This window comes from Hirundo rustica, chromosome 12 (genome assembly GCF_015227805.2).
Source record: "Hirundo rustica isolate bHirRus1 chromosome 12, bHirRus1.pri.v3, whole genome shotgun sequence".
Lineage (NCBI taxonomy): Eukaryota > Metazoa > Chordata > Aves > Passeriformes > Hirundinidae > Hirundo > Hirundo rustica.
The window spans coordinates 4,003,968-4,031,687 of NC_053461.1; the positions used below are offsets into that span (position 1 = coordinate 4,003,968).

Here is a 27,720-nt window from a genome sequence, read left to right on the forward strand (position 1 = left end):
ATCCCCTCTTGCATCGTGTCAGTGCTGCTGGCAGCTCCGAGCCGCTTCCCGGCCCTTTGTAATGAAAGGCGGCTCTGTGAGGCGCGGCAGCCGCGGCTCCGCTCTCCCCGCTCCGGCTTCTCTCCCGGGAGACCCAGCTCATCCCTCACACGGCTTTTCTTTGCGGGTCTGTGCTCGGTGTGCACGGGGCTCCAGAACTGGCCTGGGGAGGAACTGCCCCTGTTAAACACTGGCGCTGGCATTAACTCGTCTCCTGCCTCCTTGAACCTGCTTATCGCTGTGATCCCAATTGCAGCTCTTCAGCCTGCTCTGAAGTGGCATTTCTGAGCCAGATCTCCAATCTACTAATTAATGGCTTTATCGATGCTAGAGGAACGGCATGGGCCGGGACAGGGGGCATGAAGGGCACGGGAGCTTGGGTGAATCCAGGGCGCTACGGTGGAGCCCGAAGCTGTCCCTGGGAGTTGGTACTGGTAGGACACCGCTCCCACACGCTCCCATCCCCTCCTTTCCCGGGCCAAGCCCCAAGGCCACCTCTGCCACCATGGCTCGGAGCCTGGCATCTGTGCCGCGCTCCATCCAGCAGCACTGCGGGGCTGGGAGTGAGCAGGGCATGAATGGGACCAAGCCTGGGTGCCATCTATGCTTTCCCCTCGTATTTCTCTGCCACCTTGGCGCCAGCCCTCAGAGATGAAGAGGGAGCCGAATCAGCTGCGAGGCATCCAAGGGGGCCGTGTGTATGTGGATGGCGGCACCAACCCCAACGTCCTCTTTGATTTGGCGTCACCCAGGATGGTGGGTGACAGCCACTTTGCCTGGGAGCATTTGGCAGAGGTGGCAGAGCTGGAGGGCACGGAGGGGTGCTCGTGTGTGTGTGGTTTGCGGGACCTGAGTGCACCTCAGCGCCCAGAGCTGCATCACCAGCGCGGCGTGCACCTGCAGCACCCCACTGCCGTGTGTGTGGGGACGGTCACAGCCTCTTCCCCGGCCCTGCCGCTGCTCAGAGGGAAATGAACGGGAAAGAGGACGGCGCCGATGCTCCATCCTGCCGGAGATGTTTTGGTCTGTCTCCCAGGGTGGGCATCCCCGTCCCGGGCTCCCTGTGCGTCTCCCTTCAGGCCCCCATATGGGCCGTGACCTCCATCGCGGGCCGTGTCCCCATCCCGGGCTGGGCTCCTCCTGCGCTCGGAGCGGCCTCGGGGCTGGGGGGGGTCCCGAGGGGACGTCGGGCGGTGGCGGGGGGGGAGGGTAAGGCAGGGGAGGCTGCGGAGGGGGCGGGGAGCCCCGGCCGGAGCGGGGGCCGGTGCCGGGCAGGGCCGGGGGCGGGGAGGGGGCGCTCGCCCCCCCTTTCCCGCTGCCCGCCCCCGCGGCAGCGCGAGTCGGCGGCGGCTGCAGACGGGGACGGCGGCGCCGCGCAGGTAGGACCGGCAGCGGCAGCGGCAGCGCGGCCGAGCCAGGGCGAGCTCGGTGCGGGGCAGGAGCGGGCGGAGGAGCAGGTGCGGCAGCCTCGGACGGGCCGGCCCGGCGGGGAGCGGCGCCGAGTCCCGCCCGGCCGGTACCGGCCCCGGGGATGGGAGCGGCGGAGCCCGGCGCGGGGGTGTCCCCGCTGCTGCCGCTGGCCGGGGGCGCTGGGCCGGAGCTGGGGTTGGATCCTGCCGGGAGGGAGGCGGCCGCCTAAGCCGGCCGGGGCGGAAAGGCTCCGGGATGGAGGATCGCTGGTCCTGGGGACCGCTCGGGGTGATGGGGCTTCTCGGGTGCCCAGGGGGAGCGAGGCCGGGGGGTGCCGGGGCTGGCGTGGGCGTGGGTCGGGCGCCGGCTGCCTGGCGGCCGATGGATCCGGGGGAGGGACACCTCGGGGGGACCCCTCGGCCGCTCGCTGCGACCCCCAGTTTACCCAGTGATCGCTGCTCTGGCCACCTTGGTGGGGCCGAGGGAGTCCGGGGGAGAGCCCACTCGAGCGGGGAGCACACCCTGGGAGGCAGGAGTCGCGTCCTGGGGGGCCGAGCCCTCGTCTCCCCTCCCCGCAGAGCCCCGGCCCGCGAGAGACTGACTCCCTGTAGGTTCACCGCATCGTCCCGGGTGGCCTCGGCGGGCTGTCGGGGTGGCCGGTGCCTCTCCGGGGATGTGATACATGTGACACGGCTGAGCTCGCTGCTCCGTTCCTGGCTGCCGCCTCTTCCCTCTGCAATTTTTTATCCTCCCATCTCCGCGTCTACCTCTGCAGCCTCTGGTTTCTTTTTTTTCCCTTCCCTCTTGTTTCAAGATCCGTGGGTTTGTGTGGACTTTTTTTCCAGCCCACTCTCCCCCCCCCCCCTCCGCCCTCTCCTGTTTTCTCATCCGTGCTCTCTCTCGCTCCAGCCTTCGTCTTTGTTTCAGCTGGAAAAAAAAAAAAAAAAAAAAAAAAATTGCTTCCCTTGTAAAGTTGGCCCTCGCAGAGCGAGCCCCTGGAGAGCGATGCTGCCCGGGTGGCGCGGGAGCCAATGGCAGCCCCTGCCGCCCCCCAGCCGCGGTCCCCGGCGCGGGGGGACAGCCACTCGCCCCAATAAATACCTGTCACCTCCGAGGCAGGGCGGTGTTGGGATGGCCCGCGGCTGGGGGCCACTGGCGGTCTGACACAGGTACCTCCACGGAGCTGCTTTCCCCAGGGCGGGTTTTTCTCCCGGCGTGATTTTGATCACGGGCCCCGCGTCTCGGTTTGGGCATCTCTGTCACTCAGGTCTGTGTGTGGTGCTGGTCCCCGGCGGTCCCGCGGGGCTGGGGGGCCCTCAGCCTGGCCCGGGGTCTCAGGGGGCTTGGGGTCTCAGGGGCTTGTGTTTCAGGTGTGCTCTGCTATGCCCAGGTTTGCCTTTGTTTGGAGCGGGGACGGGGACGAGGGACGGGGGAGGGGGAGTTGGTCTTTTATTTTCCCTTTTGCATGCGTCTTTGATGCCGTCCCCAGGCGGGGATCCCATTTCCCCGAGCCGCCTTTGCTCTGCGCGGCTCCTCCTGCGCTGCTGGGCTTCACAGCAGCCCCAGGTAAACGGAGAAGCCAAGATCGCTCAGGGCTCCGCGCTCCCCACCCCGCGGGCAGGCTGCCGGATCCGGGCTGCGATCCCCGCGCGGAGCCGCTTTGTGGCCGGGGCCGGCCCCGCTGGCTCGGGTATCGCCTGCCGGATGCCGGCGGCAGAATCTGGCCCCTTGTTTATAAGCCAGGGAGTAATTTTGTCCTTATCTCCATCTGCTTCGGAGGCCGGAGCTAAAATTTCAGCGGGATGCCGTGGATCACCCCCGGGCGGCAGCCGGCGTGGGTGCTACACCCAGGGGATGGGGTGCCCAGGGAAAGGTGTGGGCACCCCCAAGGGACAGAGCAGCCGTGGGGTCCGTTGAGCCCAGAGTAGGGCTCTCCAGGACCACGGGTTTAGCCATGGATTCATTGTCTGGCGTCTCTGTCTGCCCTCTGCTCTGTCGGGTTCCTTCCATCTCTAGGCTGGCTCTCAAAGGCAGGGAAGAGGTGATGCTCGGGGCGGGCAGTACACAGAAGGCACACGGGGTGTTTCGGGGGGGTACGCACACATGAGGGTCCACAAAACACCCACTTCCTTGTCCCCAGGAAGCTGTTTTTCCAGGATGCCGGTGTGGCTTTGGGCACCCGATGGTTTTGATCAGCTAAACCAACCCGGGCGGAGCGGGAGCGCGGTGAGGGCGCCGAGCCCCGTGGGGGGCGCGGGCCGGGCCCCTCCGGCTCGCCGGGCTCGGTCCGGCCGCGCCGGCTCCGTGGGCTGCGTTTGCAGGAATGACGTGTGCGGTGACGGGAAGGAGGGAGGGTGAGCAGGGGACCATCAGGAGCCGGAGCCTGGCCGCATCCTGGGGCTGGCGTGGACATCCACAGCGGGAACGGAGAGTCGGGGAGGGGGAAGGAAAGAAGGATGGCGTCTCGCTCTGCTCGGCCCTCCGCCTGCCTCTGCGCTGCTGAGCCCCAGCACAACCGCTGCGAGCCCCTGCTTGCCCCTGCCTGCCCTCTCGAAGCCGTTTGAACTCGGCCACAGGGAAAGAAGGCCGGGCGCAGGGTTCCCTCCCACCTCCCCCTTTTTTTGTGTGTGCTTTTAGACATGAGGCATTCCTGAGAGGACATTCGTTGCCGGGGCCGGGACGCCTTCTGCCAGACAAAACTCATGAGAAATAGGGGAACCGGTTTGGGGTTTTGCTCTCCGGTGTCTTGACCCTTTGAGTTATCGAAAAGCCAGCTGCAGCTCAGGCCTGTACAGCGATTCCCATGTCTCCAGCCGGTCATTTTCGGTCTGTAGGTGGCTTGCAGAGAAGTCATTGCGAGTACAGGAGCAGCAGCTCACACTGTTGTGATTTCTGTGGCAGGTTACATGGTTTTGTCTCCATTTCCTCCCCTCCCCAGTTCAGATGTGTAATTATCAGAATAATCAAAGTGTAAATTATAAAACAAAAACCTGCTGTGACATAGCCATAACTCTGCCCTCGGTGAGGTCAGCCTTTGATGCTGGGAGGCCCAGAGGAGCACTCTGCCACCGTCCCATCACCTACCCGGCCAGTGGCAGGGGAAGGAGAGGGGAGATGCAGTTAGGCAGGCAGGGAGTGGGTGACCTTGTGAGGTCCCCTTCGTCCTGCTCTGCTCCACCACCTCTCCTTTTTGTCCAGACACTCACTGTAGACATATCTGAATGCTCTAATCTGCAAAGCCCTGGGGGGCTCCACACTTCGCTGGCTGCTATTATCCCCAAGACAAAGAGGGACAGGCAGGCAGATTACCTTGGCCTTTATTTATTTATTTTTTTTTTTTCCAGCTGGGAGCAAAGAAAAGCCTTAAACGAGCTTGCTGCTAGGGCGGGATTGATGGGGCAGAGCCCCAAATGCCCTGCCCTCCTTCCTCTTCCCAGATGCCGCGGGACCCCATTTCTCATCCCTCGTGCTGTCCTGTCACTCCCTGCTCTGCTGCAAAGCCCCAAGGAGAGGCAAGGTTCTTCCTCAAGGCCGAGCTCCGCTGGGGCTCCCTGCAGCACCCTCAGCGTCTCAGGCCATGGGGCAGCAGCCGGGGCTGGCACGGCCACGAACAAACTGATGCTCCCACCCACCTCGCATCCACCGGCTCTGCACCTGGTGGCTACACTCCCAAGCTGGAGTGGTGATGGGCTCCCGCGGTCTCATCACTCAGGGCTCAGGGGCTCCTCTCCGTGCCAGGGGCTGCGTCCCATCCAGCCTGGCCACCGCCGCAGCGAGGGGCAGGTCCCCTCCATATGGTGCCCCTGGCCGCCTCCCAGCGCCGGGGCAGGTGCTCTTGTCGGGACTACACAAAACCCTATTGTGGGGGCCCCGGAGGGCTTCTCTCCCCGCGCAGGGACCCGTGCCAGCCCCAGCACTGCCGGGCAAATGGCTCAGCCCGGCCGGACACGGCCGCGTCCCGCCCCGGGGAGCCCTGCAGAGGATGCTACCCGTGCCCCCGGTGTCCCCCTGCCGTCCCCTGCAGCTCTTGCCCTGCCCAGCAGCCCCGCTGGTGGCTGGGTCGTGTCACCCGGCCGCTGAAGTGCTGATGGTTTTATGCCCGGCACTTAATTATTTCCCCGACTGCCACCGCCATGTGCTGGCGAGCGGCGCTGGCCGCGACCCCGCCGAGCCTGACGCCGCCGCTGCAGCCCGGGGAGCTAATGGCAGAAGCACACCACACGTGGAGTTTAATTATTGGCTTTCTTCCTTCACAGAGTACATTGGCTGACCTTAATGCAATTAATTAGGGCTTAATCAACTTCTGGTGGCTCAGCGCAGCGCACAGTGATTCCTGCCTTTCCAGGAGGGTTTATAAGAGGTTAAAGCGGTAGAGGGGAGGGTGTGGTGTTGCTCGTGGGTTTCGTGGGGCTGTGCTGATAAGTTAAATTAGTCAGGCTTTGGGGTAGAACTCGTGTCCTCCCAGGCTGGGCTTGTTGCTGGATGTGCTGGTAAAGGCAGGGGAGAGGTGAGCTGGATCCAAAGGCTGTGCCTGAAGTGATGCTTCTGCACAGGAGTACTTGTGTTGCTTGTTTTTGGCATCGCACTGAGCTCGGGGTGGCTTGTGGTGGGACTGTGGCTGGGTTGTGAATTCGGCAGCTGCTGGTGGGTGGCTCTTAGGTTTGCACCCAGAGTGCTGGAGGTGATGTGTGGGGAGCCCCTTCGCCTCCCTGAGCAGCTGTCAGCCTTGGAGACAAGAAGGTGTTGGTCACTGGTTTTTCCTGAGCAAGAGGGAGGCTCCTTCCCCTCCCTGCCCAGCAGCATTTAATAATTAATAGTTCTCATCAATATTACAGATTGTATCCAGCACCCTGGCATGGGCCCTTGGCTCTGCACCCCATGGCTCCTCTTGGCTTGCCTTGCTGGGTGCCCCAAAAGCTTTAGGAGCCCCTAAAAAGGGGGCTTAGACACAGATGTCCAGAATAAAGACTTATTTGCACACCTTGTGTCTCCAGCTGCTGGCCTGAAGGTCTCCGAGCCAGCAGGCACCTGTTGGCACAGCTGGGGATGGGGTGCCCTGTCCTTGGGCTGCTGCCTTCACCTGGGGCTGGAGTGACTCAGCCTTGGCCTTGTACAAAGCCCCTGGCAGGGGAGGTGGCACTGTGCAAGTGGTGGCATGTCCTGGTGTCAGCTGTGGTGATGGTGGCTGAAACCATGGCATGTCCTGCTGTGTACCCTCACATCCTGCACGCTTTGCATCCTCTCCGTGCCGTCATCCCCTAGCAGTTCCTGTCCCACAGGGGAATGTTTCCCCCCGTAGCTGTTTCTCTGGGTCCCCGTGTCCCTGACTGTGCCACCCCTGTGCAGGCTGCCCAGTGCCGGGGCTGGGAGGTGGCAGCAGGAGCTGTGCCAGGCACTGTTACTGCCTCGCTTGCTTCAGTGCCAATTCATTAATATCAGAAAGCTAATTAGGTTTCCACAGCTCTTCCCACCCAGCCCTCTCCTTTGGAGGCTGGAGGATACTTTTGTGCAGGGTTTTGCTGCAGCCCCGTGTCCAAAGGACTCAGTTCTGGTCTGTCCCATCCCATCCCAGTGCTTTGTGTCCCTGTCTCTGCCCCTGGCTAACGCACGTGGCTAAAGCCCCTCAAAGCCCGGCAAATGGGAAGTGATATTTGCCAATAATCCTGCTGCTCTCCTGGGCAGGCTTCTCATATTACAGGTTTATTAAAAAAACCAAAACCCAGGCAGCAATAACCGTGGCCCCAGGGAGAGCCCAAGCACGGACTGTTCCTGGTCAAACCCCACCTTACAGGAGGGCAGAGGCAGCACAGGCTGGCCCCACCTCATGGAGCATCTCTAGGCAGAGCCCAGCCCCTCCTGCAAGCCGGGAAGGAGTGAGCCACAATCCTCTTTCTCCCTAGGGAGCAAGCAGGATTCCCATGAGTCACAGACTAAATCCATTTTCTCCCCTCCAAGGCTGTGGGATAAACCCTGCCACTGCTCTCCAGGGCTCCCCGTTCCGGTGCCAGCACCCCTGGCCTTGGCATCCTCCCCACTGCTGGGCTGGGCAGGAGCAGCTCCTGCGCTGGCATCTTGCAGGGACAGGACAGAGCCAGCACCCCCTGCCTGGCACCTGCTAAGGCAAACACAGACTCTACTGCTGATTTTTTTGCTTTGCTTTGCAAAGCTTTTGAGGAAACTTGCCCAGAATTAGGGATGCGGTTTGCTGTTTCCTCCAGGACAGGGCAGTGATGTTGCTCCACCCTTTCCTAAAGTCTTGCCTCCTTGAGAAAGGGTTTGTCCCGTGGGAAATTCAAATCACTAAATATGTGTAGTTGAGGGTGGGTTTTTTTGGGTTTTTTTTCCTGCAAAAAATATCAATTTCCCTGCAAGGAGTCTCACTGCAACTCGAAACATTTCGTTGCACGGACTGGGGGTTTCCTTCTGGTTTTAAGTCAACATTTCCCCTCAAAATGTCACTCAGGGAAAGCTGCTTTTTTTTACAGCAAAAGTCTGTGATGACATTTTAAGTGGAGAAGAAAATTGCTGCTTCGTTTCAAAATGTCAACTTTGAGTGGGGTGGGCTTAGAGGTTTTTTTTTCCTTGTTGTTGTTGTTTTTTTCTCATTCCAGGGTTTCCCAGGGGAAAAGCAAAATGGTTTCATTCGACTTGAGTAACTGTTGCCCCCCATCATCTCCAAAATATACTCTTTTTTTTTTTTTTTTTTTTAAAACCTGTTTGCATTTTTGTAGCAGGGAAACTTTTGCCAAGAGAAGTTGTGTTCTGGTGGGATGCTACCTTGGGAAGGGACAACACTGCTGCATCCAAACCTGAGCCCTCTATGGCAAACTCTCTGCCACCAAACTCCAGGGAGGACCTGTGGGAGAGACTCCGCTGCTGCCTGCTGGCCTTGGTTGCTGTGGGAAGGATTAACACCCAGGTTTTGAAGCTCTCCTTTCCCTGTCTTGTGCTCCTGCTTTTATTTCATACAGCTCTCCTCGAAAATTGCTTGATCTAGATTAGGCTAGAGACTGGAGTTATCTTCCTTTTATTTATTAGGGTAATTATACCTAATGATTCACATGCTCGGGGAGAGTAATTGCTCCCAAATACAGCGCTGGCAGTGTTCTTACCTAGCCGGGGTGCAGTGATTCACAAACACGTCTTTTCCTACAATTCATCAGCTGATGAGCCCGTAATTGCTGACTTGCTTTGGAGGCAGTCAAGGAGCGATCGCGGAGCCTTACGGTGTTGGGTGTTCGGTTCCCTCCGGTGCTGTGGACACTCGGGAGCGTCTCCTCCCTGCCACCCGAATTCCTGGCACCTTTTGCTCCCTGTGTGGGTTTTGGTTGGGTCAAGCCCCTCAAACTGTGGGATTTGTGCTTTTTAAAGAGTCACGGTGCCAAATACGGTGAATTCCGTGGCACAACCCGGCTGAGGGAAAGCCAGGGCTGTCCCCCTCTGCAGAGGGAATGACCCCTCCATCTTCCAAAAACCTGGCAGAGATGTGGTTTGACGCCCACCTGGTCACAGCTCTTGGAGCAGATGGGCGAGAGCCTCGGAAATACTGATGTGGAAAGTCAAACCCGCCCCCCCCCCAGGTTTTGCACTGAAAAAAGCTTCTGTGTGAAGGGATTCCCCCTTCCTTGGGGGTCTGGCAGCCCCTTGCCTGCACTGCCCCAGGGAGGGGACACGTGGAGACCCTGGCCTCAGGACTCCTGCCCATCTGCCACTCAGCATGGGCAGGGACATCCCACGGGGGATGATGTGCAGAGTCCACCCTTCTGCACAGCTCCAGCCCCCGGAGAACTGGGCACTGGGGCCGGAGGGAGGCTCCTGGGAGGGTTTCGAAGTGTTGATGTTCCCTGTGGCATGGAAAGGCAGCTTGAGGCTTGAAATTCCTCCTGCTGGCTTAAGGGGAGCCCAGGGTGATGGCTCTGGGTGGCTCAGCCCCTCTGGAGCTGCTTAAGACAACACTGTGGTGCTCAGCTGGAGGCTGCTGGTTGGGTTGGCTGTGCTGTCCTGGGCCAGCAAAAAGAGATTTTGGTGCTGTGTGGCAACCAGAGAGTGTATTGCTACTTTGCCTGGGGGGAGTTTGTTTGGGTTTTTGTTTGTTTGTTTTCTTTGTTTTTTCCTTTAGCTAGAAGACCCTTCCCTTCTCAGTCTGGGCTGCACTGCATGAGCCTGCACCACCACCCGCTCTCCCCTGACCCGGGCACTGCTCCAGCTCTCCCATCCCGTGGATGCCAGGATCGCTGCCGGGATGTGGGCAGAAAGGCAGGAGGAGAGAGAGGTGGCACAAACAGCCCTTTCTGCTGGCCACCACTTGGCTTCATCCCCAGCACTGCTTGGGTGGGCTCCCAGGGGAGCCCGCCCTGCTTGCCCCCCACCCCCGAACATGGGGTCGTGCCCGTGCCGCTCCCTGAGCGTTCACTGGAGGAACAGCTCCCTGGTTTCCTTCCACCCACATCCACCTCCTTAGGGGAGGATCCACTCTTGTTCATGCTCCCCCTGTCAAGAGCTCCCGCAGGCAGCAGCAGTTGATTCTGAATGGGCTGCCAGGGGATTTGGGGGCTGACAGCTGGGTGCTGACAGCTCCCTGCAACCGCTTGCTCCAGCTGTGGGGCACTCCTCTCCCTGGGCAGATGGAGAAGGATGCTCTGACCTCCACGGGGAGGAGGCTGGCCCCTTCTTCTCCCTTCCCCAGGAGTTTGTGATGGTGCTGGAGGGTCGTGGTGCCCACTGCCTTGGTGGGGCTGGTAGAGCCCTGGGGGACAGTGGTGGTACAAGCAGAGGGTTCCCAGGCTGGAGGAGCTCCTGCAGGGTGATGCTCCCAGATGGGCACTGTGAGAGGGGAGGAGGTCTGGGCGTAGCACAGAGCAAGTCTTGTAACAGGTTCTAGCAGGGAGTTGGGGTGGGAGGCCCTTGTTAGCTGGGAGAGCTGGGAGCAAGTGCTGACACCTCTTGGGGCTCGCTCTCCAGCAGCTCTGGACCTCCCAAGCTTTCTCCTGGCTGACACATCGCCTCTCTTCTCTGTTTGATGCAGGGCTCCTGTGTCTCCCCACAGACCCCATACAGGGGCTGGGGGAATCCTGGGGGCTCCCCGGGGTCCGGCTCCATCCCGGCGGGGGCTGTGGCAGCCGCTGCAGAGGGACTGTCCCGTTGTCCTCCAGCACGGAGCATCTCACAGCCTCCCGTCTTGTATGGCTTTTTATTCCTATGTGATTATACATCCCACTTCATATAGGGATTGAAGCCGTGCAATACGCCGGGGTCCTGCGGCGGAGAGCAGCCCGTGTGCCACGGGAGCCGGCCTCGGAGGAGCCACCAGAGCTGTCCCCTGGGGTGCTGGAGGAGGATTGCTGGACTCCCTCCTGCATCCCAGGCTCCCTGGCCCTCTTGGGATGCAGTTGGGCGGTGCCAAGCTGCTTTGGGGTGAGGCCAGCACAAGCGCGCTCCTTGCATTGCACCCCCTTGGTTCTGCACCGCATTGGCTGTGGAGAGCCCCGGTGACTCACCCCTGGGGAATCTGCTGCTTTGGTTGTGTCCCCAACCATGCTGGGACACGGGTGACAGCCTCTGGCAGCGTCTGAGTGCAGGCATTGCCAGCAGCACAGGGGAGGAGGAAGAGGAAGAAGAGGAAAAAGATGCGGAGGAATGGCCGCGACAGCAAGGGCTGCCCCGGGCACGATGCTCTTCAAGGTTTCTCAAGAGGCCTCAGCCACTCTTTCAAGGTTTGTGTTATATCTGTCACATTAGCGAAAATAGTGAAAATCATGGCTCGTGGAAGAGATGAAAGGCAGCCCCTTCCTACGCCTCCATAAAGGAAGGGCCCCATTAACACCTAGTGAATTATTGGCCATTAATCAGGCTCTGTGCAAAATAAAACCATCCACATTTATCATTATTGGATCCTTAATGAAGTGATAATGGGAATGCTGGGGAACTGTGATATTAATGTCTTCTAAGAGGCAAGAGCAGAGCCAAGGGCGGCAGCCAAGATTTTTAATTTACTGCCAAAAGCTCGTGCTGTTAATAACGCTGTTACTTCTCCTGGCCGTTAGCGCTGTTTGGCTACGAGCTGCCGACTTAGGAGAGCAAATCAACCCTGAACATACCCTGCTCCCCCACCCAGCATCTGAGCACGTTTTTCCCACCCACTGTCCCAGTGTCCCCTGCCCATGTGTAGGCAGGGAGCTGCTGGCCATCTTCACGAAACTGGACTCCGTCCTGAGGCTGGCTGGTGTAGAAAGTTTTCATTTCTCATAAAAAGGGAAGGGACTGTGAGCATCAAGCCCCAGTGGCTCGTACTGTCTCACTCTCTCTGTGACTTTTCTCCTTAGGCACAAGCACCCCAGAGCCAGGGTGGCACGGAGCTGGTCCCACACACAGGGGTTGCTCGGTGTGACCGCAGCCACGCTCCGGTTTCTTCATTTGCGCAGCTTTACTCTCCTGAGGCCAATATCCCACCCAGGACAGCATGGACAAGCTGCAAAGCCCCGCTCAGCTGTGGTGACTCCCTGGAGTTCCCAATGGGAAAGTCATTGCTCCTGCCAGCCCAGAGGGAAATCATTACTAGGCAGGTAAGCGATGCTCTCACGTCTTAAGATTTGCGTTATCTCACAAATCCTGCTGAACCTGACCAGTGTGGCCCAAACGTATGTTGGCTCATGCGTGGGGCCTTTTGCCCGTTTGTGAAGGGACTGAAGGTCAGAGGGAGCTGGCTTTGGGCTGGAGCAACAGCAGACAATTCCCTGCTGAGCACAGTCCAGAGGAATGAGATGATGCTTTGTCTGTGAGGGCTGTGCACACTCCAGTGCTCCTTTTGTCCCGAGGTAGAAGTTGCACAAGGTCCATCAAAGCAACCCCTTGGAAATGGAGCTCTGAGTTATCCAGGGAGAAGCATCAGAGAAGTATTTCTGTAGCCTGGGTTCTCTGGCTGAACCTCCCCCTGGCCTGTTATCTCCTCATTAGGAAAAAAAGGACAAGAACAAAATCCATATATGGCAGCCAAGCAAAGGTAGATGGGAAATGCACTTCAAACAGCTCCATCCTTTCAACAAACCTTTTATTAGACCTCTCTCCTCCCCATCACACTCTGCAATCGTTACGAAAAGCCACCATTCAGGAAGCAAGGACACTGCTCGGGCTGCCTGGAGTAGGCACTTCCCAGAAGCCAGCCAGCACTAGCGCAAGGTCCCCTGAAATTGACTGGGAGGCAGCACAAGCAACAGCTCGAAGTCCCGGGTGGTGCCCAGCAATGTGGCAGAGCTGTGGGCAGGGGCTCATGGTGGCCCTGTGGCAGCGTGCCCAGGCTGGCACGCTGGACCGCTGCTGAAGCGACCCTTCTGCCAGGCAGCCCGGCCCGAAACCGGAGTCACTCTGCATTCCGCTGGAGCAGAACGGTCCAGGGAGCCCTCACCACGCTGTGGAGCCAGCTTTACCCGCTTCTCCTGGCTGCAGCCCCTACTTTTGGCTGTATCGCTGCCTGTGTTACTGCCCCCGTGGAGCTGCCCTGCTGGGCATGGAGCAGGCGACCTGCCAGCGACCTCCGGAGAAAAACACACAGCACAAAGCAGCTTCTCCTGCACAACCACCCCCTGACATTATGGGGGCACAGCGAGCTCTGTAACGCTTGGCAGATTTTCCCCGGCAGATCTCGGAGCTGTTCGCCAGTGTGAGCAAGTTCAGGCACGTTACAGAAGACCTTCAGACTCGGAGGACAAATGAGATGCGTGGATGAGCTTAAACCACCGGGCAAGACTGGGGTTTTGAAATTCCCAGGGTTGTGCCTTATTCTGAGCCTGGACTGTAGCCCAGGCAGTCCAGCTGCCAGCCTGGCATCGACACCGGGCCCTGTGATGGTCCTGCTGATATCCCTACTTGTTAGATACTGGCTTCAAAACCAAAATAGGAGATTTTGCATCCTCCTCAAAACCCCACCCTCCGATCCACCTTGAAGCGGGGCGCAGAACGACTGTTCAGTGAGACACCACAGGGTGTTGGCACAACGGTGTATTTATGTCACGAGATGAGATCAGCCACACGGAGTAGGTTGGTCTGTCTGGAAAGAGTCTGACTCAAGCGTGTCCTATTACATTAGAGCTGGATTTTCAAAGGAGCTCAGCTCCCACTTAGGCTCCGTAACAAACAGACGGATATTCAAAAGGAGTTGGACGTGCTGGGTCATCCTGGCTGCTGAGCTGAAGTCCTTTGAATATCCAGCCAAACTGTTAGCGCGCCTGTTGCTGCAGGCAAAGCCCTCCTGAAATCCAGCCCCACTGTGAGCTCCTGGGAAACCAAACTCATCTCTGCTCTCCCACATATCACACTGCAATAGGTGACAAAAACGCGATAACCACCGTGTCCTCGTGCATGTGGGGGTAGAAGCTCCCTGTCAGAGCACAGCTCTGGCAGATCTGCCCTTTGATCAGCTCAGCAGCATGGGTCAGGAGAGCTGAGCATGAAGGTTTCCTTGCCTTTTGTTCTTTGGAATTAGCAGAGTTAATCAGAATGACAGCGACTTCTGCCTCAGTGCAGAGGAAAGGTCAGTGGTTCAGGCTGGATGCACGACAGTTTTCTAGACAGTTGGAAAACAACACCCTGAAAGCTCATAGCATGAGCTGCTGGCACGGAGGCTCTCCCAACAGGGACCAGCAGGGAAGATGTTACTGTGGAGGGAAGGAGGCTGGAGGAGGACTCCACACAGTCCAGCCGGACACTTGTCACTGCACTTCATTCATCCCCATCCTTACACTAGAGTGAAGGTATATCATCCTCCATGTCATTGTGCGCTGCTTATGTCACCCAGACAGTACCAAGGACTTCTCTCTGCCATCGTGCTTCTTAGCCACACTCCTGGGTGTGCATCCTGCTGGGCTCGGGGTCTTTGTCATCTCGGGACCCTGGTGTGGGAAGAGCTGTGAGGCGCTGCATGTGGAGCGGGTGCTGGGTGTTCCCTTCCCATCACATCCCCCCAGCACCTCCATGCTTCAGGTGAGCAAGCCTTGCTGTTACTGCCTTTACATCCTTCAGTCACTGTAATTTGCCCCAGTGAACCCCTAAACCCCTGCTGCTGAGCTGCTCTCGCGCTGGGGGCGCTGGAAGTGTAACAGTGCAGCAAGGGCTCTCTGTGGTAGCCCTGCCGTGGTCTCAGTGTCCCCACATCTCTTAAATTAACTACAGCTGAAGCAGTCACAAGTCTTAAATCCAGTTTCCTCGTCTGTAGTGTGACCTCTTACCTTCCTCTGATCCTCCCCAATTACAATTGCTTGTTTTTGCTGTGGACATTCACTCATGTGTCTAATTAGTGGATTCTTTCTGTCAAAAGACACTAGCAGCCTTGACAGTGAGCCCTAATTTAAGTAGTTTGCATTTGTCCACAGCATTGGTGTTTTCATTTCCCCCTGCTCCTAATTAAGCGCATCTGGATATCTGCAGAGGGAGCTCTCAAGATCTCTCCGTGGCTCTAATTAAAATGGCCTGGATGTCCATGACATTGGTGCCTGTCAAGCCTGTCACCAGCAGGTGATGCCCACCTTGGAACTGGCTGAAGAACGTGTAGGAGTCATTGTTCCTGAGAAAGGCCTCCACATCCAGGCCTTCCTGAAGTGCCTCAGCCACCAGCCCTGGGCTGCAGAAGGCTCCCGCTGCCTCCGTTGGCCCGTCCTGCCCGTCCGTTCCCCCGCTGAGGAAGAGGATCTCGCACCTCCCTTGGGGGCTGCTGGCTCCTGTGGCCTGAGCCTTGTGCAGCCCCAGCCCCACACGCAGCGCCAGCTCCTGGTTTCTCCCTCCCTGGCCGGTTCCTTGGAGCTGGACTGTGGTTTCTCCACCAGCCAGGATGCAGACCGGTCTGTCAGGCCCTAATCCTCGCAGGGCCTGCAGAAACTCGTCCAGGTCCAAAGCTGGGATCTGTAGCTCTGCTGCCAGCTGCAGGAGATTCCCCCTCAGCTCGTCACTCAAGGGCCCTTCTCCGAGGCTGGAGAAGCCCAGGCAGACCAGCTGGATCAGCTGGCAGTACAGCGTGGCAACACGGCCGACCTCCCCCTGGACTGCTGCGCTCAGGACCAGAGCTGCATAGCCCAGGCCCTCAGCCTGGCGCTTGGCCTCTTCCAAAGCCAGCGTGTTGGACCCAAGGATGATGTTGGAAACGTGGGAGTAGTTTTCCGGAGCAGTGGGCTTGGCGGGAGAGCTGGAGAGGACCGTTTCCACAGACTTGGGCAGGCTGTGCAGCAGGTTGTATTTGGTGAGTACCTGAAGGCAGTCTTGGACGCTGTGGGAGCTGGGAGCAGTGGGCCCGCTCGCTATGATGTCCAGGGGGTCACCTATCACGTCAGACAGGATGAGACTCACCACCTATGGAAAGAAGTGCCCACAGATGATTGCAGGAGGCAAAGACAGGTGACCACAAAAGAGCCCTGGCATAAGCACTGCCCTGAGTGCCATCCCCACATCAAAGCAGATGGAAACAGGGTAGGTGTTTGCCCACTTTTATTTTACGGACCTGTGAGTGTCACCTTGCCCTTCTCAAAACCCAGATTTACAGTCCCCTTTGAAGCTGGATTTTTGTGTTGGAAGATGTAACCTGTGACACTGCACTTGTCAGGCCCAGCCTCCCGCGGGTTCCGCAATGGCACACGCTGAGAACAGCCCCCAGGGGAGCCAAGGGTCACAGCCAGCCTTGAAAGCACCAACAATTGGAAGTGTGTGCTGGGGTCTGCAGAGTGGCATGGCTGATGTTTCCCAAGTCTGAATTCCCACTCTTCCATCTCTGTCTCCCTGAGTTTCGGTCCTCAGTGAAATCTCAGCCAGAGAGCCCCAAAACAGTGTGCAAAGTTGTTCACTTAGTATGGAAAAAGCCTTGCTTTGAGGGTAGATGGGTGAGCTCTGGGCAAACAGGGGCTTTCCCTTGGTTACCCGTGCAGGATGTGCCAGCTGGGCCAGCCCTCCACCCTTCAGCATGGACAGAGTCTTCCGGACAATGTTCAGCTCCTGTATGGCAGCTCCTCGGGAAGCCAACGTCTTTGTGAGCTTCTCCTTCTCCTGGAGGAGGATGGGAGGGATGGGAGCAGGCAGTAGGGCTGATCCACCCCCTAGGATGCAGAAGAGATGGCAAGGACATCAGGAGAGCAGGAAAAGGAGGACAAAGGAGAGCAAGGCTTTAGCCTTTTCTCTTCCCTCACTGGTGTCTGGAGGGAAGGCAGAGGTGGTTGGGGACCTAAGCTAACATCCCTGGAGAATTCGGTCATCTTCAGCAATGGATTGTGAGCCTGGCTGGAGGGGGGCATCACAAGCCTGCAGTGTGGTGGGGATGACAAAAAAGGGACAGCAGCTTCCTTCCTTCACCTCTGCACCTGGCTACAAGTGGGTCCTCACACTGATACTCAAGGGTTACGTGGATGGGTGGGCAGGGAGCACGGCCTCCACAGCTCACCCAGCAGTCAGTGCTGTGCACGTGTGGACACTGCCTGCTTTGGTGGCTCCATTTATTCATGGTGGTGTGTAAAAACACTGGCTAGGGATGCAGCAAGACTGGAAATGGCTGAACTGCACTCATCTAGGCCTGGGAGGAAAGAAAAGGGGGGACAGTAATGCACAGGACAAAGCACACCCCGAGTCCAGGGTGATAGCTTCACTGATGAGAATTCTGTCTGATACAAGCAGCCATTGGAAATGTGGATCAGAAGGCAAGGTTCTAATGGAAAAGTGGAATGGATGGAAAATACAGAGGAGAAAAGAGCAAGGTCTGTGCAGAGAGTGAACATGCACAGAAGTACAGCTGAACGCTACTGTCAAAATGCAAAGCCTGCTCAGAGGTTTGAGACAAATCAGCATCAATAAAACATGATGAGCAAGAAAAACAAATGCAAATGCCTGTGTTTCAGTCAATAGCCAGGGATCTAGCTGAGAGGCAGGAGCAGTTGGGGACCGGCTGCTGTGTGGGAGTGCACATGCATAGGGAGTCACAGCCACAGGGAGATCCTGTACAGGCTCCCTGAAGGGCTGAGGAGTCTCTTGGAGATCCCTGTAGCCAAAAGACAGGAGGAAGCCCAGGGGAATCCCCAGAAAGCACAGCTAGCTTCCAATCACTTGGGTGTTTGCCCAATGGCACTGCTCTCTCTGTACTGGATCAGGCTGCAGCATCCACGGAGGAATAAACACTGAGCAGAGGAGCCCATAGCCTTTCTGCTGAGCTGCTCCAAGCCCCTGCATGCTTTTGCCCTGTGACACACACTGGGCTCAGGATGAGGTGATGTCACTGCATCCCTCTGATGCGTGATCTTACACAGTCCTGGATCTGGGGGCAGTCTGGGGGCCACCAGCCAGGCCCTGGGGGTGTGCAGGGCTGCCCCTGCAAGGCATGCAGCTTACTGTGTGGTACCTGGAGTCCTCATTGCCACTAGCTGGGAAGGAGCTAGTGACCCTGGGGAAGGTCAGTCCCAAATCTCAGCTTTCAGTCTCACACTCCTGCACAAACGCAGAGAATGCAAGTTTACCAAGTGCTTCTTTCTCCAAGTTTGCATCCCCAAATATAAGGAGGCAGCAGGAAGAAAGCGTCTCCTTGCCAAGAGGTGAGAATAGCTGCCAGGCTGTGCCCAGAGGTGCCACGTCACTGTAGCACAAGAACTGCAGGACGCAGCCCGTGCAGCTCAGCCTCCTTCCAGTGCTGTGAAGCAGTGTGTCCACTGCAGCAGCAAGAAGCCCTGTGCTCTCCCTTGCTGCATCCCTGGAGAAAGGATGGCAGAAGGGAGAGGAGAAATCAGAGGTGCGAGTGTCCATGCTGAAGGGGCTGGCACAGCGCAGCACTCCCGTGCTGCGTGGCCAGGGGTGGGCAGGCAGCTGGGGGCCCTTGGCAAATCCCGTTCCCTGGGATCCTCACGCTACCTGAGATGAGCACAAGGAGCAGGTCATCAGCAGTCAGACCCTCAGCCAGCTCCAGGATGGCAACTGCTCCCTTCAGAGCCTCTTCATCTGGGAGGTTGTTCTTGGCGCCTTCGATGACCTGGATTTTGCTGTGTGGCTTCAGCAGCATCTCCCTGTTGAGGTAAGAGAGGCAATTACACCACGGATCTGTGCACCCACACACGCAGCCAGGCTGTCACCTGCAGGTGCCTGGTGTGCCAGCGGCATACGGTGAGTGAGCAGGACAGGCAGATGGCCTTTGCTGAGTGTCTCTTCCCCACAGCTGGAGAGTCAGCACTCCCAGCACAAGAGGTGGGCAGCGTCACTGGTGTCACCGGGATGTGATGGTGGTTGAAGATGAGAGAGGTGGGGTGGAGGGGGTGGGCAACAGAGCAAGGGCAGTTTAAAAGGACTTCAGGTGTTCACAGCAACATCCAACAGAGGACAAATCTGGCAGCCTACACCCCTCCTTCCTGCTCCCCAAAATTGTCCAGAAACAGTCCTTACTGCATTCCTGCTCGCTGCAGGCTCTCCTGGATCCCTAGCGGCACGTTGATAATCCCCTGAGTGAGGTGGTCTCCCAGGATCTCTTCTGCTGCTGCGGCCATCCCCAGCACGGCTTTTCCGAAACCCACCAGGTACAGGTCCCTCTTCACTGCGAAGGCCTGGCCCTTCACCAGCAGCTGAGGGCACCCGCCTCCCTGGAGCTTCAGAGCCCTCTTCAGCATGGCAGCGGGGCGGACGGTGCCCACAGCACCGCGGAACAGCGACAGTGCATGCTCCCGGAGGGACATGGTGCGCAGGCTGGCAGGGCTGAGCCACTCTGCCTTGTGGGGTGGCTTTGTGCACTCTCTGCCAGCACTGGCAAGGCCTCAAGGGCTGAAACGGCCAGCAGCTTCTGACCTGCAAGAGAAAGCGAACATTTTTGTTAGTAGAAGAGACAGGGCTGTCACAGAAAGAACAGAGAGGTCAAAACATGAACGGTGGAAGTCTAGCTCCTGTTTCCCCTAGATTAAGGTGCCACACAAGCAGCATTTTCTAACTTTTCCCCAGGCAGGAAGAAGGGAAGGGCAGTGTCACATTCAAACTATGTGTCAGCTTGTGATTCCCCTGCAATCTCATCACCTCCTGCAGGGAAGGTGAGCTCTGCCAGCCAGCTTCTCCATCACTATAGATTTGCCACTGGCAAGCCATCATTTCTATTTGCTTAGTGTTTGACACCTTTCCAAACTGTGGAAGCTGCTCTCTGTCCTGGAGAGAGCAGGGCAGCTGGGTGGAACAGCTTTTCACTACATTAACTCCCTTCCTCATGCTAGCCAAATGCTGATCTCATCCTCTGGCTGTGCATTGCCCTACGCGTCCCTGCAGCATCAGGCACGGACTGAGGAGAAACAACAACCTTGCTGGCTGCCTCATCCCTTGCTGCTGGTGGCCACAGAGAGACCAGTAATGAGGATTCCTCACCAAACAGGAAATTAACACAAGGCTTCATTTACCTTTCTCTCTTAGTCTTCATTTACCTTTCTCTCTTAGTCCTCATTATCCATTAAAATCACATTTAGAGCCCAAATAGGACTTCATATTCAGGCAAAGTTGCCAGCCGTGTCTGTGAAAGCCCATTTGAGCTGCTCTCCACTGAGCATTAGCATTATATGCAACAGATCTGTGCACGGACTGAAAGATCTCAGCTGCTCAAGGGCAGATACTTGTCTGGACAGAGGAAAGGTGGCCCCTGCCAACACACACACATCTATTCCCTCCCAGCATTTCTCTTCCCTTCTGTTAACTGAAAGCAGGTTCACTGCTGGTTTCTGAGGATCAAAGATCCTTGTGATCTGCATCTCTCCTGCTCATGGCATTTAAGGCAGAGTGCCAGGAGGCTGAAGCAGCCAGGGCAACACACTTGATCACAGACCCATTGAAATTACCTGAGAGCGTTAATCCTCTCTCTACTAACTGGATGTGTTTTGTGCAAGGGCTTCTTTTAGGAGAGCTCAGGAGTCCAGAGGTCTCTTTGTCCTGACACTCCCATAGCATTGCAAGGTGTTAATCATTAAGCTGGACAAGCTTTTCAACAGCTCCTCTGGGTCTAAATCTGCCTTATTTTGCTGCAGGGACCCAAAGGATCTGCACAAAAAAACCTCTACACACCTTTTCGGGCATTGAAACTTGGGCACACTCTGAAATCCTGGGACAAGGGACTTGTAGGTAAGGCTATATGGAGAATCAAAGGTTTGTCAGAGAAAGAACCCCAAGAACCACTGAAGCGGGAAAAGACCCTTAAGAACAAGGCTAACAGTAAATGATTCATTGCTTAGGAGAACAGATTTTAAAGCCAAAAGCCAAGGCAGATTAACTACCTAGGTGTACTCCCTTTAGGAGCTGGTTCAGGACTGGCTTTTCAACCACGAGGAGACAGCAGAACAAAAGACAGGGTGCCCTGACCACTTTGTTACTAGACTCTTAAACTTCATGGCAGCTGATGCTGCCAGCAATTTAAACCACTGAGCGCAGTTCAGTGAGGGGCAGAGTAACTGTGCTGAGTGCAGTGAAGTCAGCTGTGCACCTCTCAGGAACTGAGATAAGCATCTCTGCTCCCAGCAGGTCTCTGATTCACCTGTGGGCACAATGCAACCAGAGGAAGGTGCTACAAAGCAGAGGTGCACCACACCCCAGGGCACTCTGAGCTGCAATACAGGGTTTGCAGGAACGGCGGGAGAAGAAAAGCTTTAAGGGAGTCAGGGGAGTTTAAGAAAATAAAGTTCAAAGTTTTTAACAGGCTTTGTCTCTGCCTTGATGTTTCTGTGCACGGCTGACCCTGAAGCCCGGGGAAACTGAGACAACCAGACCTGCAACCGTGGCTCCTGTCACACGTGTCCTCCTGGCAGCCCCGTTCAGCTCCAGCTCCGGACATGACACAGCAGGCATGAGTTCTTTAAAAGCAATCCTCTCCTACTGGAGGTGGAAAAACTAAATGCCAGCTTAATTCATCTGGCACTTGTGTACATATTGCTAATGCTTACTCTGGAAAGCATTTCAGTACAAAAGCAGGCATGTAATCTGTTTCCTGCACTCTGAACTCAGATTATATTTTAACCATCGATGCCTGATTCAGAGTCTGTGGAAGTCAGCAAGCGCTGTTCTTTCGCGTCTCAGGATTTTGGGGTCCGCTGCCTGACACCGATCTCAGAGCACAGGTGTAAAGGCAGAGTAAATACAGTGTAAAACCTCCTTGCAGCCAGAGGTTATCCAACTTCATACCAGTGCAACAAAGCTGAATTTGGCACAGATCCATTTGCTTTGGATGGCTCAGTGTCTGACTCTGCTCCTTGTCAGCTCCGATTAGACACACAAGCTCACTGGAGGCTCCCCTTGGAATGGGGGTGCTGCTAATGATACCACAAATCTGTTTTCATGTAGTTTATTTATACAGTCTCAGGCACTGGGTACTAAATGCCATCAGGGAACAGCTATAAATCAGTGCTATGAAATCCACTGTAGATATTAACAAAAAATAAAACTCCTACTCATTTTACGAAGGCTTTAAAAACAAGATCAAGAGAACTGAATATCACCCCAAAACACAAGCAGTTGTGGAAAGAAAAATAACCCAAATGGCAGCTCTCAGGCTCCCTCCCCAGATGGTGGGTTTAGAAGTGGTGTAATTGCCTGTTAACTGCTACATATTGCACGAGGGGAAATTACACCCTCACATCCCTGCGTTTTCCTCTTCCCACTGCTGGCTCTGAGGAATCTGGGCTGGGAGAAAGGGCTGATGATGTGACTCATATTACTTCATGCACTAATCTTAGTCTCCCAAAATCATTTAAGGATGAATGAGCCCACTTCTATATTGGCATAAGGTGACAAGCCACAGGCACGAGTGAGGTTCAGGTGTCACACCTTCCCTTTGTCCCTGGTTGGGATAATTTGGAGTTGGGATATAGACAGTCTTTTGAAAAGTTTCCTGTAAGTTCGCACTAAGCTTAGGATGAAAATGATGCTAAGAATTGCCTGTTCCAAAGAGAGCTGGAGGATTGTAAGGGGTTTAGATTAATCCCCTTTAAATGAAAACTTCCTCAGCTTTCATTCATTTCAATCTGCGCACTTATAATAATCTACAGACACCATTATAAGCCCTTTCTTCAGAGGGCTTCTCCTAAGCCTGTAGAAATTTCCACTGTTAGCTCTCCCACCAAAAAGCAGCAAAACCCCAGCTTCTCATTTTCACCTTCTCTGGGAAAGAGGGAGGGGAAGGAGCTGGACTGTGATAAAATACAGGCAAAACGCTCTTTTGCATTACCTTTCATTAACTTTTTAATTAAAGCAATTCTGCAGGCAAGGACCCAAAGTCAGAGGGAGACAGAAACAATCCAGCAGTAGGGGTAGAAATGTGGTGAAGCTGCCAAGTAAATTGGATGGTGGCAAGAGACCAAAAGCATGGACATAGAGGGGCAGTCTGAGCCATAAACTCGGAGGCACACTGGGGAAGAAAACAGTGAACAAATGAGATGGCCGTGCCCATGCAGTGAGAGAAGTGAGCCAGTACCTCACTCCATGGCAGGTACTTGAAAGCTAGAAAAATACTCCTTTCTAGGGGCCAGTCTGCCATCACTGGGCAGAGCTGAGCTGTTCCTGGTGCTGTGGTTGGAGGTTTGTTCAAGGATTTGCATCTTGGGCTTGTGGGTTTTTTTTTGAAGTCGGGGCAATTGAGCTTGTTGCAGGCCAACCCAACCACACGCACATCCTGAGCGCTTCAGGTGCTGCTAGATCAGAGGATGCTGTGCCAGAATGTCTGATTTAACTGAGAACTTCAGGGACCTAAATCACTTCATCTTCAATGCTGTCGGGATGCCTCTGGATTTCCTCCAGGACTGGTGGCTGGCCCACCTTGTAAGGGTCAACTTCAAAATCCCTGAGGGGCTGGGAAAATATCTGAGGTAGCACTGGATCAAACCCCAGTTGTATGAGGATAATTTTGAGCTCAAGCTCTAAGAGACAGATTACAGTAGTAAACTCCCAGACAGCAACATTTTAGCAGTGTCTCTCACTCCTCGTTTTTCTTGCTGCGTGACTTTTTTCTGGCCTCTCGGCATGTAAATTACTGACAGACTCACCAAGGCTTCCATTCCTCCTGCACATCGCCAGGGGAATTTACCTATGCTGTACAAGAGAGTGGAGATTTTACTGCCTTAAATTCCCCCATTCCCACTTACTGGCACATCTCCTCTATCATTTGATATATCAGCTTTAATTTGCCTGCCGAGCCCTGCTCAAACTCAAGCTTGCTGCTCCACATGGTCCCAAAAGCATTACAAGAAAATTTTCCAGGAGATGCACTGAACCCAGGAGGGAAACAACGCAGTGAAGGCTTGTTCCAAGTGACTATTCTGGGAGGATTAGATGGGGGATTTTTCAAGACTAATCTCTTTAAATGAAAATTTCAGAATTTGATTAATTTTTTAATCTGCACGTGGATTTGCATAAAATTACTGCACTGCCTCATTCACATTTGGCAAAAGCGAAAATGTCTGCAGCAAGGATGGGCAGCTATGAAGAGTCTGGTGCACGAGAGGGTGTGCAGGGACAGGGTGAGGGGGCCTTTGCCCCCTCTCACTGCAGTGCTCCTGCATCCATAAGTGGGAAAAAGGATAAGGATGGTCAGCAGCAGTATGATGAGACCGGAGGGTTTGCCAGGCAGGCAAGGGAGAAAGTAGGATGGAGCCTGGATACCTTTGTTTTAAGAAAATGCTGAGCTCTGGGAAACCCAGGAGTCCTAGTTTCCAGTACATGGCTTTCTGTATGTTGCTCTCATGACTGATTTACTCACCAGGAAAGCATCAACAGGGTCTCTTTGCCTTTGATGGGGAATGTGGCTTAAGGCCAAACACAGGGAAGATAAGTGTTCTATTCAGCATTTTATATATATAGATCAGTATCATTAACAAAAAAAAAAAAAAAAAAAAAAAAAAAATTAACTGGATTTGACATATGCATCTTACTAGTTTTTCTAGGTCACACTCCCTTCACTCCCGTATATACCTTTTGGAAATTATTTTCCCATGCTCTGGGGATTGCAAGGAAGAAAAAGTTTTCACTAAAAATTCTTCTGTAGCTCAACACAGAACACGACTGCCCTGAAGCCAAGCCCATGCCAAGTCTACTTCCTTTCATGCTGTAATTTCTCGAACTCCCTATTCTGAGTCAACTTGCCATCAAAGATGAGAGTCATTTAAAATCCAGGGAAGGATCACAGCATTCTAGAGAAGATGAAAAGCTGTGAGGCTTGAGGACTGGAATAGTAGAAAGGGCTTGAAATTCAGCGCTGCGAAATACAAGGTCATGGTCTTTGGGATTAATAGCAGAAAATTATGAGCTCCTCAGCTGGAAATAACATAAGAGGAGAAAGAGCCAGGAATCTTAATCAGTCGCAGGATGACAATTACAGCTGCCCTCTGGGCTGAGACAAGAGGCTGTGGGGAACGTGGAAAGCAGCAGATGTGAACTGCCTGGACTTTGCTGAGGTTTTTGACATCGTTCCTGTGAGCACGCTGGAGGCAATCACAGCCAGCCCCGCTGGAAACCAGCCTGACCACTGGGCTCAGAGGGCAGAAAGCAGTGGCTCAGGGTCCAGCTGACATCTGGTAATCAACAGGGACTCTGCTGGGGTTCGTGTCGCCCCATGGCTTCATTAGTGACCCAGAGAGTAGCACAGAGCGCTTAATTTGGGGGAACTGCTGGTGGAGGCACCTTCCAGAGGGACCGTGATAAGCTCAAGGTCAGGACCCACAGAAACCTCGGGGCACTCACTAGGGAGAAGTGTGAATTTTTGCTGCTGAGCAAGCACAAGTCCCTGTATTGTGCAGGTTCCAGTGGCATCTAATACAGAAATGCATAGGTAGAATAACCGCATTTGATCGATATTACTCAAGCAGCAATTAAACGTTTTTTCCATTAACTAATTTTGCAGGGGCATTATCCATAATTCCTACTCAATATGACATTCTTCTAGGAGATCCAATTATCCTGCCAGCTAAATTCCAGCTTGGTATAAACTGACAAACTAAGTTCCAACGATTAGGAAGAAAGGCAGAAGAATAAAAAGGAAGTGACAAAATATCAAATCAACAACCCACGGTGTTATACAACTCTAAAACTTAGCTAAGTATTGTAGGTGTTTTGAAGTAAATTGTCTTATGATGTTATTGGTGAGTCACCTCTGGGGCCCGCAGGAGATAATCCAGGCTTTGATCCTGCAATTTAGAGTGTGCAGGAGGCACGACATTCTGAGCTTTTCTCAAACCTCTCATCACACGAAAATCAGTTGTGGGTTTTGAACTGGCCTAACAAAGGCGCAGCTGACCCCGAGACCCTCAGGAGGAAGGAGGGCATGTGTTGGTATCCCCGCACTCCAGTGTGAAAGTCTTGACTTTGTTTCAAAGTAAGAGAGGTAAATCATTCTGAGGAGCCAATCCCACCGCAGCGTGAAAGGATGAGATCTCTAAACGTGTAACAGAGAGCTGCAGCAAGCAAACAGCAAGGGCAAGGACTCTGAGGAAAGAAATACTTAACTAAATCAGACATGCACACAAAATAATTCAGCCTCTTTGAAGGATGTGCAGGGCTTTAACAATCCCTGGACTTGCTGAGGTTTGACCACAGGAGGGCAACAGGATCCAAAAGCAAAATCAAACTATTCCGGACACTTTGAAAGGAAATGCAGTTAACATTCAGGAAGGCATCTGCAGTTTATTTTTTTCTTTTGATTGTTAGTCTCTGGGGGACCAAAGTGACGAGATCTGCTAGTTTCTAAATTTAAAATAGCAGAAAATTTCGTGGGGTGAGATTCTCACAGTTACTCTTATACTCCAAGAACAGCTTTTTAAGGTAAGAAATACACAAAAACATGCACACTGAGCCTGTCATCAGGATTTGTGATAGAACAAAAGCAGTTGCAAGGTGTGTGTACTGGAACAGCATCCTCAAAGCTTAAGTGTGTGCTGCCCACCTTTACCTGAGAGCTTATGTGGTGTAGAAGCATGGTGATACACCTGTGGTGTTGCTGTTGTTGCCAACAAGTTTTTAGAGGAATAAAAATTACTGGGAAATAAAAATGTGCAATATCTGAACTGAAAGTAGGAAGGGAAAGGTGAGAAAGTAATCACAGTGTACTTCAAAGGAGGGAGAGCTGACTGATGCTCCCTGGTCACACTGCTCTGCCCAGAAGCTGTTTCTGCTGGCCTCTGCCAAGATGCCAGCACAGCACATGCACCCCCATAAACAATTTCACAGAAGCACAGAATCAACTGTGCTGGGAAAGAACCCTGAGACATTGAGTCCAACCTATGACCCAACACCTCCAGTGACAGTGACTCCACATCTCCCTGAACAGCAACTCCAATGTCTAAGCACCCTTTCTGTGAAGAAATTCTTCCTGGTGTCCAGCTTAAACCTCCCCTGGCACAGCTTGAGGCTGTGTACTCCAGTTCTATCAGTGGTTAGTTGGCCAAATCCCACTCAGCTACAGCCTCCTTTAGGGGAGGTTCCTGCGGGCATTTACCCTGGAGAAAAGGCGGCTTGGGGACGACCTTAACGCTCTAGAGAGTGAAGGTCGCCCCCGAGCCTCCTCTTCTCCAGGGTAAAAACCCGCAGTTGTCTTGGCGGCTCCTCACGACTTGTGCTCCAGACCCTTCCCCAGCCCTGCTGCCCTTCTTCGGACCTGCTCCAATATTTCAATCTCCTTCCTGAACTGAGTGGCCCAGAACTGGACACTGCACTCAAAGTGTGGCCTCATCAGCGCCCAGCACACGGAGACACATCAGTGTCCTGGTCCAACAGTGCTGGCCACACTGTTGCTGACACAGGCCAGGTGTCACCGGCCCTCCTGGCCACTAGGGCACGCCTGGGATCACGTTCAGCCGGCTGCCGACCAGTGCATTTCTCCCTAATTTCCACTGGAAACTCTGAAAAACGCCTTAAATCGACATAATCTGAGGACTATCCCGCGCGGGGTGAGGCTGTCCCGGGGCTCCCGCCGCCCCTCACGGCCCGCAGCAACGCGAGCGCGCCCGCCCTGCCCGGCACCGGAAGTGACGCACTCCCGCCGGCGCGAAGCCATTGCCCGCTCTATGGGATGACGTCATGCCCTCAATTCGGCCCTCCACTCCTCATAGGCGCGGACGGGGGGGTGGGTAACGGACTGCTAGCGAACCCCGGCCCCACCACAGCCGCCCGGTCCTGCCTGAGCCGCCTCTTCCCACCTCGGGCCCCGGGAGCGGCCGGGACGGTGATAGACGCTGACAATCACGGCGGGCCGGGAGCGCTCAGGCCTTTCCGCCATCCCTGCCACACTCTATATGGCCGCCAGACACCCCGCCCTCCCCCGTCCCA

At 55.1% G+C, this 27,720-nt stretch overlaps 1 protein-coding gene across 1 annotated transcript; it reads right to left on the reverse strand.

Moving 5' to 3' along the window:
* Nucleotides 1-12,476: 12,476 nt before the first annotated feature.
* Nucleotides 12,477-27,714, reverse strand: GLYCTK (glycerate kinase). Its single transcript, XM_040076604.1, has 5 exons — nucleotides 27,591-27,714; nucleotides 18,838-19,233; nucleotides 18,313-18,464; nucleotides 16,345-16,520; nucleotides 12,477-15,783 (listed from the first exon to the last, which is right to left on the reverse strand). The coding sequence occupies exons 2-5, from the start codon at nucleotides 19,122-19,124 to the stop codon at nucleotides 14,878-14,880; spliced, it is 1,521 nt and encodes a 506-aa protein (XP_039932538.1). The 5' UTR covers nucleotides 19,125-19,233; nucleotides 27,591-27,714; the 3' UTR covers nucleotides 12,477-14,877.
* Nucleotides 27,715-27,720: the final 6 nt, after the last annotated feature.